The following is a 17,283-nucleotide window of genomic DNA, read 5'->3' as shown; positions in this document are numbered from 1 at the left end:
AAATTTACCAGTTTTTGCTCGTAGCGTGAAGGAGTTTTCCGGGCTAAAAGTCCCACTGTATATTTCCCCGAGAAAAAAAAATATAACCTTCCCAGTGTCTTAAACTATCTCTATACCAAATTGCATAATAATCCGTTCAGTAGATTTTAATAAAATCGATAACATACCGACAGACAGAAAAGGAGACTTTGTTTTATAATATGTACATGTATTGATGAGGAATAAGTACGAATGATTAAAACACTTAACATTCATCGAGTTTACATTAAAAGTACACCGGAAATGCGCAATATATATTAAAACGTTCATAAAAAATGTATGAAAAATCAACACGGCAGAGCGCTAAATATTTCATGGTTCCACAAGGCGAACAATTCTTCAGGCGTCAGTTTAGCGCGGCGCCGCTGCCGAGAGCCCTTTGTCACAAACACCGCCGTTCAAAGTACCATTTCCTTGTAGAAACCATTGTGTTGTGGCACATTTACCACAATATTATTGTGCATTTCTACTTTTGTTTATGGCTTTTAAATTTAGTTTCAGGCGTTTACATCGAATGTTTATGTGTTGCTCTGTTTTATGCTGAAGGTAGAGTTGCATGTAAATTTACTTTCACATTCTCATAGATTTTATTTTTCATTATTATAAAGTTTTAAGTCCATGAAGCCATAACTATGCTTTTATTTTGTAGAATATAAATAATGTTTTACTAACAATCAAAGAGCTTTCAATCTTTAACTTAGACCTAAATAAGACGCGTCCTGTAACTAAGTAATCGCATTTAGCCTTAAAATGTCGGCATGTTGGAACATTGACTAACAATAAAACTCATAAATGTAAATGAATTTAAAATCGCCTCAAAATGTTCAACGCTTTTTCACTAGCAACGCAACACATGCTCTCACACACAATTTCCATAGCCGTATTTGCACGCATAGTTTTTCATTTAAATCTGGTAAGTCGTGTATAATTTCTCCGAGCGTATTGTGGTATCGCGGAAACAGCATTCAACGTGGCTCTAATGGCGGCTATTCACTGCACGCTACAAGAGACACTTGGCTAAAACGTTGTATTGTTGCCGGTAAGGGTGTGATCTACGGTGAACCTAAAAAGGCTCTTACAATGTGCTCATTTGGGCGTTTACTCTTGAATAATAGAGAAATGTGCTGGTTACTAAGTTAGGTTAATAAATTATGAAGGATAAATAATGATATGAAGGAATAAAATCGTTCAAGTAGACATCAAATTCATGGTAGAGTCTGCCAATACTTTTTAGTGGCTTCAAATGAGTGAAATAAATAAATAACATATATTTTTTTAAATGCATTCAGCATCTCTATCGAATGATGTTTGTACTATATAATAATCTACGAGATACTGTGGCTAGATAGTACAACCTATACAAGTGATTGCAAAATGACGAGGTTGTATGTATTCTTAATGTATGTTTAGAATGTAAGATAAGATAGATAACAGTTTTGTGTAAAATTTATGGTATGGGTTATTGACCGCTCTCTACCATGCTAATGGAAAGGGCTCTGTCAGCTTTTATTCGTAATCATAACGAAAATAAGCTACCACGTCCTCAATTTCCGGGCTATGATAGGCTAATGGACAACTGGATTTTTTTTACAATACTTGTTTATTGTTTATCCGATTATAATTATTAAAACAAATTCAGACATGACGTATGATGTTCAGTAGTTATAAATAGCCGCGCTCCAAAAATCATTTATAATAAGCATGAACACGACGCCATGTTGCAAAATAACATACTATGGACAAATTCGTTTAGAAGTTTAGACAGCAGTGTCTATTTCAAATTTTCTAAGTCTTAATGGGGGGACGGCGCGAACGCAGTCCCCACTACCAAAAATTACGCGCCCGAGTTACCCACATTAGGGGTAATCGCAGGGGTCAACCCGACCGCAGTGCAATGGCCAGGCCTCGTCCTGGGGGAACCGCCTAGTTGATCACGGTGTCCCCTACGCCAGGTAAGTATGATTTCAGTAAGTCGCTTACGAGTAGTCTATAAACTGCGGAGAATCTTGACATCGCGATGTAAGAAAACGTTTCAAATGATTAGCGCCATCTTACGGCAAATGTTGAAATTAACTCGTCCATGTGAATAAGTTGTGCTAGGGGCCCGCTCGCATAATATAAATACATCGGTCATTAACATTTATTTGGCAATAACAGTACATATTAGTTTTATATTATCCCATATTTTATATTATCCCTTGGCGATCTGTGTTGTATTACTAAAATGGTGCTACATAACCTAAATAAAGTGTTTCTCGACGAAGAAGACGAAACTTGTAACTCCAAATCAACAGTCCAAATTCAATGTTATCGAACTAAGCAAGCAAAAAATATAATACTAAATGTCTCTATATTTTTTGGTAAATTAACTCTACATTAATTTTAGTATATACCGTAAAATTATATTCGCTAATTTTAATCATATCCGATAACAGTTTTAACGTATTAGCAACTCGCAATTTAACGAGTTTACATTATATTGGGTAATTATCTAATTCATTTATGTTAATACGTGTATGTTTATTACGCTTTAATGCTACTATATTGTATAATAACCTTTAAAAGTTCAAAAAAGCTTTAATTTTTTACCAATATTAATCATGATTTTATTTAATTTTTAATACATTTACTTTTATTGTTCCATGTTAATAAACTAAAAACGTTACTCCAGAATTTGGCATTAAAATTTTATACAGATTGTATACCATTTTTGTATTATTTCTAACAAACATCTTTACAGCATTTTACATATACAAAGAAGGAAATGATATACATTATCAGTCTTACTTATAAACTTGTTGTTGTTAAGAGGTGGTTAAGATTTGCTTAAATAGCTGTCAAAAATATCACTCGTTTCCTAGTTTAAACCTTATTAAGAGGCAAGATGGTGGGTTTTGACTTACAGCTGATCGAGTATATTTGTGTTTTAACTAAGCATAGCTTTGCGAAATTTTTGTAAGTAAGACAGTATAACATTCGTTGCATAAACATTTATAAAAAAAATATTTCCATCAAATTACTCTGGCATGAGTATAAGCTAGTACTTGGTTGTACCGCGGACATCGTTTCCTCAGTTCTAATGAAATCCCTGATGTAATCTATGAAGTTATTCGCGAGTAATGAAAAGTCAAAAGCAATTATCGCCTTTGCGTTCAACCCAATAGCAATCAACGCCTCATAAATCGGAAAGTCCCAGCAAATTTTTTCACTTTAAAATCGAATGACACGGTCTTATAAATAAAAAGTGTTGTGGTTCGCTGTAATCTGTGATTGGTTTCGGAAACTAATTAACAATGAAAATTCTCTTATAATGCTTTCTAATATTATAAATGCCTAAGTTGGTGAAAATTGTTAGATGTTTTTTAGATGGAAACGTAGAAACAACTCAATAGATTTGGATGAAATTTAGTACACGGGTAGACCATGTCCTAAATTAACACATAGGCTACTTTTGCTTCCGGTAATTAACTCGCATGAGACATAATGGACGTATTTAAAATTGACGATTTTTGAAATCGTTAGGTGTTTTAGGGACTTTTCTCGCAGGAAAGGTTTTTCAAGCAGGCGATGCCACGAACAAAGACTAGTATAAAATACGGCACACTACAGAAATATATTATTTAATTAATTTCTAAATTACAAAAACATACATTAAAGATAAAAATAGGCAAAGAGAATAAATAGCTCACATTAGAAATAATTCCTATAAAAGAAACAATTAAAGGACGTTGCATGTTTGCTTTTAAAAAAATACGCCTAATGTTTACACTTTTATCTGTTTCCACTGTAATTATTAATTAACCTGATCGCGTAACCACAATTTATCCAATCAAATTACCTATAGAACCAGTTCCTCGCAAATGCAATTTAATATTCCAATTTGCGGTACATTACATGCCCAAAATCACAACCGCCATTCGCTCTAATTTCAAAATATAGAGTTTTTATATTTGATGTTTGTATTTATTTCATTTTGAATTCATCTTACGCTTGCTTTCATGGTCTTTTATAACTAACAGATATATACAAGTAGAGCTATGTTTTGTCAAATTATATATTTTTTTCGCTCTACAAACCCGTACTAAAACAATTTTTATTTTTATTAGGATCATGATCATTTTATTCCGCTACAAAAAGGGCATCTTTAAATTATTTATTTACCTTTTAACTACATAAATAAACGACATACAAATTTCAATTCCTTGTTTTTTTAATATTTCAACTCGCGAGGAATTGCAAAGAAAGTTGAAGTATCACCATGCCGTTGCTTTAAAATGAATACCACTTACCAACACGTACAGAGTATCAAAGAAGGGTCTCACCCCGAAGAAATTATAACAATATCCGACACTCGTGTCGCTCGTCACAATGGGGAACAGACAAACAGAATCAACAATTTCATGAATAAATAACGCTCACTCAAGGGGCGCTACAAAAATCATTCCTCGCAAACTTCAATAATAAAAGCCGCGTCCACTTCTGCATTTTGAAAGGAAGTGGGGGAAAAAAACGTGGAAATAAAAAGTGGTATAACCGCAAGCGTTCGACCGCCGCAGACGAGCCAGAATTTAAATTAACTTCTTCATATTCAGGCTCGCATGCGATGAAATATTTATACGTCGACAGGGCACGCACGTCAGCACTCTTTATTATTAGCCTTTATTATCACACTATCGCTGTATATTTTTGCTGGAACGTGCTGTATTGTTGGTTCATTAACCAGTGAGTGTATGCAGTAGTGCAGGACAACTTGGATGGTGTTAAATGTCCTGAATTTCTAGATAGATTTTCACTATTTGAAATTCAAATGTTATTCTACTAACATTGTAAATGCGAAGATGGTGGATGTTTGGATGTTGCGGCTTTAGAGGTTTGGACAAAGACATCACGCAGGGGAAACTAGAACAAAGCTATGAAAAAGTCGCGGCATAATACGAAAGCCAATTACGTAATTCAGCGACCATTTTGCAGTGAGTTACGTAGATTTCGTTTTTACGAATCACATAAACAGAAGTCCCGTTGCGGACCTTGAAAATATGGTTATTTCTTATTTGGCGACACGAATGTGCCACACATGCCTGAAGAGACATTTATTTAACCAGAAAACAGGGACGTGAGGGGCCTTATTATACACGAAGGACTCGTAAGAGCTGACCAAAGCGTTTATAACTAGCTTTTGTTCGTAGCTCCGCCCGCATAATGGTTCATTCCTGTTATTGTTCTCGTGAAATAGAATATATTTAATCCCACAGAGATAATGTAACTTTCTAAACTATTATATCTGATTAATCTAACCACCAATTAAAGTTTACCTTCTACATCCAAACTTACAAAACTATAAGTATGTAAAAAAATTATAAAAATTAATAATAACTATTCTCGTGCAAATAAAACGTTAGTAAATTATTTTTTAGGATTATAGGATACAGGTAGTGTGTACAAACTTAACGCATTATTTAAGTTTAATGAAAATGTTATGATAAAGGTTTTCATCAATTAAATTATTATAATTAAAAGCATTTTGAACAATAGTACCTAAGTAATTTTTTTTGAAAATTACATTGTGAAATAAAACAAATTAAAACAACACAAAATATTTTCAGATCACAAAATAACTCAACCCTCTCAACAAATTACCCGCTGCGCCACGGAGGCAGTTAAATATATTATGTTCTGTATTTCGCGTTATAGTAACTAATGTACCCAAATACTTATTAGACGCCGAATGTAAATCTCTATATGCTTTATAACTATCATTTACACGTGTATAGCTACAAAATTAAATCATCAATTAGTATGTAAACTGTAGTTACAGATTAGGGGAGAATTAATAGTACTTAGTACTTAATACCAGGGCTGTAACTAATCTAATGAAATTTAATGAAGAATCCTTACAATACAATTTCTTCTACCTTCTTTGCAAACTTGTAATATCAATACGTGTATTTATATATACTTATTTGTCACCGCCAGGTAAACACGTTTTGGAATTCCTAGATCGCCTTCTCAATGGTATATTATAGCTAAGTGAGGATTATTGGTGTAACTATTTAGCAGCATTGCGTTACATATAAACATAACAAAATTATACGAGACGAATTCTCAACATACAAGCAGTCAAAATTTAAAATACTTGGTTAAAGTGGATTTAAGTATACTTTGCGATGATTTGCAAGCAAGTTAGTCATGCAGCCAGTTCCATTGCTATCAATGAATTGGAACTAAAAGGTTGATAATTTAAGTAAAATTGAATATTCATAGCCAACTTCTTTGTTTTTTATTCTATAATTATACCATCCCAGTACAGTCGGACAAAATTATCTGACTATTATTTACATTTATACAAATACGGGAGAAAACCAAAAAAATCCCATATCAATTGTTTGTATATCTCATTTGAATGAATTATTATATATGAGTGAAACGTCACTTAGCGAGTTCTGCGCAAACTTAATATAAACTACGTGTAAGTATTTTCAGCTACATTTGATTTGTGAACAAATATGGAATACATTGTGAGTTGTTTTTTGATAATATTATTAATAATAAGTTAAAAGATTGTATTATATTGCATAGTGAACAATTAAAAATAATAACAAAACATTGTTATTCATTGACGTTTGGTTAATTGGATCGAATTTAATTTTATTAATCGACTGGCTGTTTGCTTAGGCGGTGAAGCTAGTGAAATAATTATGTAGTCATAGCATTATTTACTTAGTTTCGGCGCAGTGGCGATAATCTAGTTGGTTGTGGAACGGACTGCTGAGACGAATGTCCGCAGGTTCAAAACCCAAGGGCAAAAACATCTAACTTTTCTAAAATCATGTCTGTACGATTCTTTGTAAATTATGGCTTGCTTTAACGGTGAAGGAAAACATCTTGAGGAAACCTGCACACCCGCGAAATTCTCTATAGAATTTTGAGGGTATGTGAAGTCTACCAATGCGCACTAGGCCCGCGTGGCGGACTAAGAACTTTATCCCGCTCAGTAGCATAGGAGGCCCGCGCCCAGCAGTGGGACAATATATGATACAGCGCTGATATATCAATATTTCATACAAATATAATTTAGATACCAAACCAGTAAATACCCACGGGCTATTTTAGCCCGACGATGTAGGTAATGAATGTTTGCTCATTGTACATTTGAAATTTAATTATAATTATTATCAGTTTTGATGGAATTCCTCATTATCCAACATTGTTGTTATTGGCAAATAGTTTAAACTAGAATATACTCAACCTGCGGCCTACTAGATTTTGGCCTTTGATTGGATGGATTTTGGATTTCAAATGGCCTATTTGACTTAAAAAAATATACTTAAAGGTGTTCTCAAAATCTCTTGAGTTCTATACTGACCTTATAGGTATAGATAAAATCATTCAGTAAATACTTTTATCCAAATAAATAAAACCCTAAATTTTATTACGTATTTAAATACTTAAGTAGGTCCGCCAGGTCCCCAGGTATTATAACTAAAACGTGTTTGTGACCCATATAAAAAGATAAGGTACTAGTAGTTGAAACCAAACATTAATTTATCAGATATCATTAAAACTTTACATATTGTTTTGAGAATTTTATACTTAAAAATTTAAGAGTCTATATTAAGACGTAATCACATACACGTAGCTGAACTATAAAAATGTAAAATAGAAAAGATATCCTACAAATAGATTAACCGGTCCGTCCGGCGTCCATTTTAAGATAAGGATAATAAATACAAAATTTGGTTTAGTAGCCCATTAAAATGTTTAGCTAGTAGATTAGTTGGGTTGGTTTTAGATAGAGAATCCTTTCCTAGATAAAATGGGGTTTCGCGTATCACTGCTGTGTACATGACGTAGGCCCTCTCTCGAACTCCCCACTACCGATCCAGTACGAGCCTCACCTACTGCTTCACTACATAGTATAAAACAAAGTCGCTTTCTCTGTCCCTATGTGTGCTTAAATCTTTAAAACTACGCAACGGATTTTGATGCGGTTTTTTTAATAGATAGAGTGATTCAAGAGGAAGGTTTATATGTATAATAATAACATCCATTAAATCGTCAGCATTGCACCCGTGCGAAGCCGGGGCGGGTCGCTTGTATATTATATTACTTAATCCATTGGATTAATAATAGATTAATCTAGGACTTAATGTATCAGCATACTAAATCCTGAAAGATTTCTACAAGGATTTTATATCGACCCAATAGAATTAAACAAAATGTAACATTTCAGAATATTATCACGTACGCGTGTTTCGTTTTCCTGTTGGGAATTCAGGAAATATCTTCCACAAGTGGATCGACGGATAAACCGTCAGCCATGTCACATACAGAATCAAATCCATTAGCGACATTAATAGTAGATAAAAATGAAATTGAAGATGTCAACAACAGCGACAAGATGGCAGACGAAGTCTTGTCAAGAGTGAAACGTTACTATCCTTATTATTATAGAAGATGTAAGTATAATTTTAATTTTATTTAGCTCACAGTAGCCTTCGGAAGCGACTCGACCTGCGTGAATGTTTAGTAGAAATAAAAAGGAGTTTAAATGTAAAAAAATACATCGATCTGTTGCTGCGTTACATGATATTACTCATTTAAACTATTACAAAAGATTCAGAATTATAAAACACAGGGCGAGTTTTTGTTTTAGAAGAAACAATTACTAACCTATCCCAAAAAGAAAAAAGACGAGGGACTATTTTGATAGGTTAATAGTTTATTTGGATAACTAAACTTAGTAGTACCAATTTCTCTGGTTAGATAGTATTTAAATATGTAGGTTGGTACCTACATAGTTAAATAATCGTTTATCTGGTGATAAACGACTCTTAACTTATGTAAGTGTAGACAAATAGATCAACAATAATATTCTGTCATTGACAAAATGATAAAAGAGATGTCTCAAAGGTGCACCTAAGTCGATTAGCGAGTATCCAACGAGTACTAACAACATAAAATTATTAGTCTGCGATCACACCAGGCTAACAGCTACTAGCTTTACGTGGCAGATCTCATGGCATGACATCCACAAACAATATATTTTAATAATTAATGAGTATTATCTTTCATCTTTAATTTTTCTTCTTATGAAAGCATTATAACGGTGGTTTTGACTAAATCCTAAAACGCTAAATAATGTTTATCGGTGAGGTAGATAGTACCTTGTTCGGTATCTCCTTTTGCTATAACTCATTTGGTAATTACAAAAGCCGTTGAGGCCAGCGTCGTAAATTGCACGCAATAGCTAGAATGAACACTATACCGAAAATACTAGCGCTAACTCTAAATAAACAGTCCGAATTTTTGATTAGTGTGACAAACAACAATGGTCAAATAAACATGAATCATTGTTATTCGAGTCAAGAGAAACTGTAATAAGAAACGACAATAATTATTTAACGCCTTTTTTAGATCCTGTATGCATAATGCAGAGTATTATAAACAATAAAAATATTGCGCAATATGTCATTATAATTTATTCGTATTAATTAATTTAGAATGTACTTGACACAAATATTATATTAAAATATTGATTATTATACTCTTCCGGTGTACACTAGCTCAGTTGTAACTATTAAATAAATATTATAAAATAAAAAGCGCCGTCTAGACAAATGTCCACAGGTTCAAAATCCAAAGCACACACATCTGGCATTCTAAATCATTTTTTTTTTATAACCTATTCCAGATCCACCCATTCCAATAATCGTTGGTGGAGGTATTGGTTTTGGCGGAATCGGGTTTGGTAGAGGATTTGGCGGAAGAGGATTCGGTGGCAGGGGATTCGGTGGCGGATTTGGTGGCAGGGGATTCGGCGGCGGATTTGGTGGCAGGGGATTCGGCGGCGGATTTGGTGGCAGGGGATTCGGCGGCGGATTTGGTGGCAGGGGATTTGGCGGCAGGGGATTTGGTGGACGTGGTTTTGGAAGCAGAGGAGGTGGTTTCGGAGGCAGAGGAGGTGGATTTGGAGGCGGACGAGGCGGTATAAGATAAGGATTATAATACTTATTATTATTTATAAAATTGTTACGTTGATGAAAAAATAAAATATTTATGTATGATAAAATTGTTTTAATTTTTAAATTTTATAAATAACAAAACAATGTATACCGCCCGGAGTAAAAAATAAACTTATGTGCCACACCGTTGAAAACTTAACCAGTTTAAAACTCAATTTATTTGTTGAACACAAAAACATAATAAACCGCCTTCAAAAACCACTTAAAAGCAGAAAATAATTTAATCTATACTTATAATAAATCTGTAGAGAGGTCAATTCTGTACATGAAATATATTTCCAAAATAACTATCAGGGGGTGATTAGGGATCGATATTGATGCCAAAAATGCAATTAGTAAAATTTTTGTCTGTCTGTCTGTCTGTCTGTCTGTCTGTATAACCGTTATAGAAACAAAAACTACTCGACGGATTTTAACGAAACTTGGTACAATTATTTGTCATACTTCTGTGCTGGTTATAGTATACTTTTCATCACGCTACAATTAATAGGAGCAGAGCAGTGAAGGGTAATGTTGGGAAAACGGGAGAAGTTACTCCATTTTTAAGCTTCCGTCGCGTGTGCAACCTTAATGGTTAAAGCTACATAGAAATCATGTATGACGGAAATGTTCTCCTTAAAATTATGTAAAAAATATCCCACGACAGCATATGTCTATCTTTTATGGTTGACTCACAATGACACGTGTAACTCCCGATAGCTTAGCAGTTCGAAGCTTTCTCATTATATTTGTTTACTAATCTTAGGAACTATCGGTCCAAACTGAATAATTCTTTTGCGTTGGATAGCCCTTTATTTGTGGATTGCTATAGGCTATATATCATCACGCTATACCCAATAGGAGCGGAGCAGCAATGGCTAATCTCTGGAACTACCGGTCCAAACTGAAAAATTCTTTTTGCGTTGGATAGCCCTTTGTTCGTGGAGTGCTCTAAGTTATATATCATCACGCTATGACCAATAGGAGCGCAGCAGTAATGGCTAATCTTAGGAACTACCAGTTTGAACTGAAAAATTCGTTTTGTGTTGGATAGCCCTTTATTTGTGGGGTGCTATAGGCTGTATATCATCACGCTATGACCAATAGGAACGGAGCAGTAATGAAACATGTTACAAATACGGGGATAATTTATTAGTTTTGAGAGCTTCCGTTGCGTGCGCTGCGTAAACGGTTAAAGTTATGCAACAATGAAGTATGTCGGGATTATTCCTCTTAAAAAGTTCTAAAAAAAATTATTATAAAACGAAGTCCCCCGCTGCATCCGTTTGCCTGAACGTCTTAAACTCAAAAACTACCCAACGTATTAAGATAAAATTTGGTATGGAGACAGTTTGAAACCCTGGGAAGAACATAGGCTCCCGGGAAACTACTACTTTTATAATGGAAAACTTTAGCCTGAAAAACTTTATAACGCGGGCGAAGCCGCGAGCAAAAGCTAGTATTACCTATATACTGGTTATAGGCACCGACTTCAAAATTGGTAACCAGTGTATTATAATAAATGTAATGTTAATTTTATTTTTGGTTTTTAGTGGTTTTTGAAGGCGGATTGATTTTTTTATTAAAATGTTTTTATTTTTTGCTTTTGTGTGTTTTTATTAATTATGAGACCAAATGGTTAACGCCCTTTCAAACATTAAAAGAATTTGCTAAATCAGTCGATGCCTCATTGAGTAACTCTTTACTGTTAAGGGGCTGTATCTTCCATCATCAGCTCGGCTACATAAAATAATGTTCACCATACGCAAGTTCTTAAGTTACTTCATAAAATTTACGAAAAACGATGTGTGGGCCTATATTGGAGGGTTGCCCTCCATTTCTCCAGGACCCAATCATCAGATCCTGACTTGGTGACTATAGGACCACTTCAGAAGTATCTCCTTTCGAAGGAAAAAAGATTTTTGAAAATCGGTGCACAATTAGCGGAGTAATCGCGTAACAAATCCGAAAATAAAATAAAAACACAGTCGACTTGAGAACCTGCTCCTTTTTTGAAGTCAGTTAAAAATACAGTAAAGTTTAGTATTTTATTTATTCGTTTTTATAAACCTAATAAAATACTGCAAGATATGGCTCAAAAGATGATCTGTCTCATATTAAAAAGCAATTAAAAACCTCAAGGTTGAAAACAAAGTGACAGTGACAATTGACAGAAGTGTCAGTGCGCCGCAGCTGTCAGTTGTGTGAACTTGTATTTGTGTGAGGTTTTATTACTAAAAATTTAATGGGTAAGTTATTTTTATTAACATACACAAATTTAAGTGATTATAAATATGCCCTAAACTTTTCTTCAATGTGCAAGTATCGTTCCATTCCTTTACAGAGATGGATGGGAGTTACGACGAGATAATATCCGACAATCCATTTTTTGTCGAATTAAAAAACGAATATGCTAATATATTTCAACACTGCATATCACAGTCTTGGGTTATATGTGTGCCGCGTATCGGAAGCTTGACCAGTCGAGTTTTCACTGTCGAGGACTTCTGCGCCCACATATTAGTCCCGAGCGACGAACTACCGGAGACCCACTACAGCACGCTCACTGAGAAACAAGTGACAGTCACAAACAAGGTCATCACACTTGAAGTGTCCAAGGGACTGCCTCTGCAAAGCCACATCCTGTTTGAGGAGACATTTTACACAGAAGACTTCATTAAATACAAAGTGTGGTGCATAGAAACACAACTGGAACCCACAACTGCGGGGGGTGAGAACACTGTCTCTAAAGAGTATTTGACAAGTATCAATGACTGCATAGATCTGCTGTGGACTCAGGCGGCTGGTCGCCAAGTCCTTGATCAGATTGAACAAAGTGTCCAGGCGTTCATAAAGAAACATACAACATTGCCGATAGCTATAGGGTCACTTAGGGACACTGTCAGTGAGTTATATACACAGTGTCTGCAATTTGCACTACAAAACAGAAGATTAAGGGACAAATCCAAGTCATGCAAACAAGTTTTGGAAAACATAAAATTGGCAGTAGAAAGTTACATGCAATATCTACTGTTTGATGCTATATTTAAACCGATATGCACTTCATGTGCCTACGAAGACTCTCATCTAAACAAGAAGATAAGAAACATGTGCGACATTCAGTTGAGAGACCTTGACATTAAAAGAGAATTGTATCATGCAGTGCCAAAAGCAAAACAAATACTTTCAAAAATTGATTCTTATAACACTGTTTTGGAGAAGATTATATGTTTGAAAAGAGCTTTAAATGCAATCAATAAAACAGATGAGAGTAATAACATTGTCTTACTGACAGCCGATGATTTGTTGCCGGTCTTTGTGTTTCTTGTAATAAAGTCTGGTTTACCTAACTGGTACAGTCAGCTCACTTATATGAGAGAGTTTCGCTTCAGTAGTATTGGTAAAGGTGATGGTGATGAATGTGCCTTCCTCATCACTACCCTGGAAGCTGTGATAGAGCATATACAGTCTGGTGCATTGGCTGGCCCACCCGACCCAGAGTCATATTACTATGATAGCAATCTTACAGAGGAAAAATTAGGCCAGATCCAAAGAAAAAGCAGCCTTACCGAATCTATATCTACTACTGACACAAATGGCAAAGAAGAAACATTGGAATACATATTTGAGCTCATAAAAGCAAATCATGGTGAACAAGTGCAAGCTATATTACAAAAGAATGAGAAACATATTAAAAATCTTCAACAGAATGAGAACAGTGCGCTCAGCATCACTCTTGACAATGACCTGTCAAATGATGAGGATGATGATGATGATGAAGGTGAAATGGAGATTTATCACAAACTCTGTCATCCACTGTGCAATTGCAAGAAATGTAAATGCAAGATATCAAGGAACCTCTTAAAGATATCCCCTACTGTTGGGTCTAGGGACAGTCATGGCCTGACGGCACTTCATGTGGCATGCATCCACGGGAAGGCGTCCATCGTAGAAGCACTCCTTGACATGGGTGCCGACATTAATGCCACAGACCTCAACGAATGCACGGCTTTACATTATGCGTCATCTAGAGGACATCAAAACGCACTGTTGCTGTTATTGCACTCGGGCGCTAATATCAATCAGACAAACATTGATAAGAACACACCACTCCACATGGCTGTCAACAATGGACACTTGAACTGCGTAAAAGCACTTATATATTTTGCGGAACATAGTAGGAAAAAGATGAACATTAACGCCGTGAACGAGAGTGGAAACACACCCTTACATCTCGCTTCTAAGTGGGGGTATGAAGGGATAGCGAGATTGTTAATAGAAAATGGCGCCGAACCATCATTACAAAACCGTCACAATAAAACCGCCTTTGATTATGCTCACAACTTGAAGATATTACAAGTTCTAAAGTCGTGTACTCCGAGCTTGTATGAATACATACACATCACAAGCACGGACGTAAAAGCTTTGAATTGCAAATCGGACGATTCTCTGGTGTCGAGATTGCAGAAATTTACATTGAGGAAAACTGAACCGAACAGTGCAACCAAAACGGTCGAGAACTTGAAATTAATTGATCGAATTTTGAAGGCCATCTCGTACGGCGACGTCAAACTGGCTTGTTTTTATATGGGTATTAACTACTCCGCATATAAAAACGTTGAAAAATTACCAAACAACACGCTCTGCCATCCGCTTTGCGGTTGTCCGGACTGTAAGAGGAAATCTGCATCGAGTACGGACTTTGACGTCAATTTCTGCGATTCTAACGGGTTCACTGCCCTTCATTACGCAGCGCGTTATGGTTTAGACGAGCTATGTAGTATCCTCATACTCAACAGAGCTAACGTAAACTGTTATAATAGGAAGTTTCAGACTCCATTGCATTTAGCAGCTCTTAACAATAAGACTGTTGTTATACGTGTACTTTTAGACAACGGTGCCAATATTAACGCTATAGATATAACTGGAAACACTGCCTTGCACGACGCCAGCGATATGGGGAACATAGGGGCCATAAAAATGTTGCTCACTTACAACCCAAACTTATCTATACTGAATGGCGCTGAGAAATCAGCGTTAGTTTTGGCTAAAGAAAAAGTTCACTTAACTATCATAGATCTTATAGATAAATACGCCAATAGGACATGAACTACTTTTTTATAATGTAGCTGTTGTAGTCGCGATATTAAATTACGTTTTAGAATCAATCTGAATTGATACACAAAGTTGGAGCTATTTTTAGCGGCCGCAGTGTTCCCTTTATGTCGGTTACTGGCACTCGGCGTTTGTGTAGAATATATGTTTGTATATCAAACCGCAGTTCTAAGAGCAAAATCTACAGATAACTTCGATGTAGTCCAAGTCAAATTAACATAAAAATAGTTCAATATTGTTTTTGTTATTAAGGCGTGTTTTATTTAATCATCACTGGGAACACATCATAAATATTTTTTTACTTAGCTTTAGAATAGTCAATTTAGCCTAAATTGAATTAGAAAGTAACATAAATTGTAATAAGGTAAAAACCAATCTGAATACAATTCAATAATTAAATGGCATCTGATTGACAAAAATCATTAACTGTGATTCATTATCCTAAGAGAATGCAACACTTTATTAACAATATCATTAGTAAGTAGACGCCATTAGTATTTAATAGCTTTAACCAACCAACTTAGTTCGTAAGACTTAATTATGTTACAGGGTTTATTTTTTGTTCACTGCCAGTAATTGCACATTCCATTGTTTTAGTGTTTTTAAAACATTGTATGTACTCGTAAATTATTGTTTATTTCCTGTTGCCATACTTTTCTTGTTTACATTGTACTCATCTGTCGTGCCATACAAAATACGTTATGCATAATACATAAGACTGATTACTTCTATATTTTTGTTACTGTCTTGTATCACTCGAATCAACTGACCTTTATGTTTTGATATTCATTAAATATTTTTATTAGTAACTACGTTTCATTAATAAAAATACTCGACAGAAACCTTACCAACTCAGACTTATAAAAATGCAAAGCTATGCAAAGTTAAAACACAAATTTACTCGATTAGCTGTAACTCAAAACCCGCCATCTTGCCTCTGAATAAGGTTTAAACTAAGAAACCAGTGATGTTTTTGACAGCTATTTAAGTAATACTTAACCCTAAAACAAGTTTATAAGTAAAACTGAATAGCTCAGAGCCCGGAGAGGTAAAAAATATAGCGCGGATACAAGTTACGAGGTGCGTACACTTCCAATTCCCAAATACGAAACAAATATTTGCGGATCGTTAAAATACATTTATCGAGGCAGGAATCGAAGCCACGACCTCTTCGATGTCAATATTCGACAAACACTGCAGTGTAATCATACAAACTCAAAATAATATTCAGACATCGTTTTGTACTTTATTTATAATGTCATGGTTTAAAATTTTAACCATTATGAAGTTCAATGCTCATATAAGGAATTAATTAATTATTCAAACACTTCTAGTGCTTCTGGTCACCTCAGGCGAAGCAATCTATCTAGGGCAAAAATTATAGACCCATGATGTAGATGTAGGAATTTTAAGCGGCTAAAGCAAAGCAGGGTCCATTAAAACGAATGTTTAGTGTTTTAGTACCATTTAATTTGATATTTATGATAAAAATGTACAAACTTTTGAGCTAAGTGTACCAATATGGTGAACATTAAAATGTAAAATACTTAATTCGAATTCTCGTAGGTATCACCTTGTCAAATCGATTAACATTTCTAATAATTCATAATCGTTAGTCTAATTTACTTCATTAAGTAAAACTATAACAATTAACTATGTTTAGTAGTCTGAGAATTGTAGTAAGAAAATTTTGCTATAAAAAGACATTTGAAATAACAATACTTTCTTTAAGTTCAAATGCATAAAAGTAATAATGTATAACGAAATTGCAAATTGATATTACACAATGTCAAATAAGATAAAAATGATAACTACATACATGTATTAAATTATAATAAATTATCATGTATAAAATAAGTTATTCTTACTTCATTTGAATGATACTATAAATCGAGCTTTATTAACTCATATAAAATTTTATCTGATTACCTACTTAGGTCCGTATATGATTCTTACCTGGCCATGTATGTAACGTTGTTATATTGTTTTTAAGTACTTTATATAAACCCCCTTATTCAAAGACATAATTTATCTAAGAACAGAGCATTGCTTTGATAACAAGTCTGTTTCTCAGCTTTATTTATCTGACAGCTTGCTGTTTGTTCAGCTTTGTTTATCTGACAGCCAA

General features: G+C 34.6%; 2 protein-coding genes and 1 non-coding gene across 4 annotated transcripts; 2 read left to right on the top strand and 1 right to left on the bottom strand.

Annotated features, from left to right (window-relative positions):
- Positions 1-465: 465 nt before the first annotated feature.
- LOC115440718 (acanthoscurrin-1) lies at positions 466-10,259 on the top strand. 2 transcript variants are annotated; one of them, XM_037437903.1, is made up of 3 exons: positions 466-585; positions 8,270-8,495; positions 9,731-10,259. In XM_037437903.1, exons 1-3 carry the CDS (start codon positions 577-579, stop codon positions 10,033-10,035), a joined length of 540 nt encoding a protein of 179 aa, XP_037293800.1. In that variant the 5' UTR covers positions 466-576; the 3' UTR covers positions 10,036-10,259. The 2 variants fall into 2 exon arrangements, with proteins under 2 accessions (XP_037293800.1, XP_030020999.1); XM_030165139.2 differs by lacking the exon at positions 466-585 and adding an exon at positions 6,508-6,554 and having other exon boundaries at positions 9,731-10,258.
- LOC115440758 lies at positions 1,838-1,999 on the bottom strand. Its single transcript, XR_003938394.1, has one exon. It is a non-coding gene; the product is annotated as a U1 spliceosomal RNA (small nuclear RNA).
- A 1,923-nt stretch (positions 10,260-12,182) lies between the features above and the next one.
- LOC115440707 (ankyrin repeat domain-containing protein 27) lies at positions 12,183-15,964 on the top strand. The gene is made up of 2 exons (XM_030165124.2): positions 12,183-12,289; positions 12,385-15,964. The coding sequence occupies exons 1-2, from the start codon at positions 12,286-12,288 to the stop codon at positions 15,147-15,149; spliced, it is 2,769 nt and encodes a 922-aa protein (XP_030020984.1). The 5' UTR covers positions 12,183-12,285; the 3' UTR covers positions 15,150-15,964.
- The last annotated feature ends 1,319 nt before the right edge of the window (positions 15,965-17,283 follow it).

The sequence above is a fragment of the Manduca sexta genome, chromosome 12 (genome assembly GCF_014839805.1).
Source record: "Manduca sexta isolate Smith_Timp_Sample1 chromosome 12, JHU_Msex_v1.0, whole genome shotgun sequence".
NCBI lineage: Eukaryota > Metazoa > Arthropoda > Insecta > Lepidoptera > Sphingidae > Manduca > Manduca sexta.
This window is presented reverse-complemented; position numbering and strand designations above follow the sequence as displayed.

Bases quoted from the DNA above. Each gene is read 5' to 3' on its own strand.
- LOC115440718 (XM_030165139.2), top strand. The intron at 8,496-9,730 runs GTAAGTATAATT...AACCTATTCCAG, and splicing joins TCCTTATTATTATAGAAGAT to ATCCACCCATTCCAATAATC.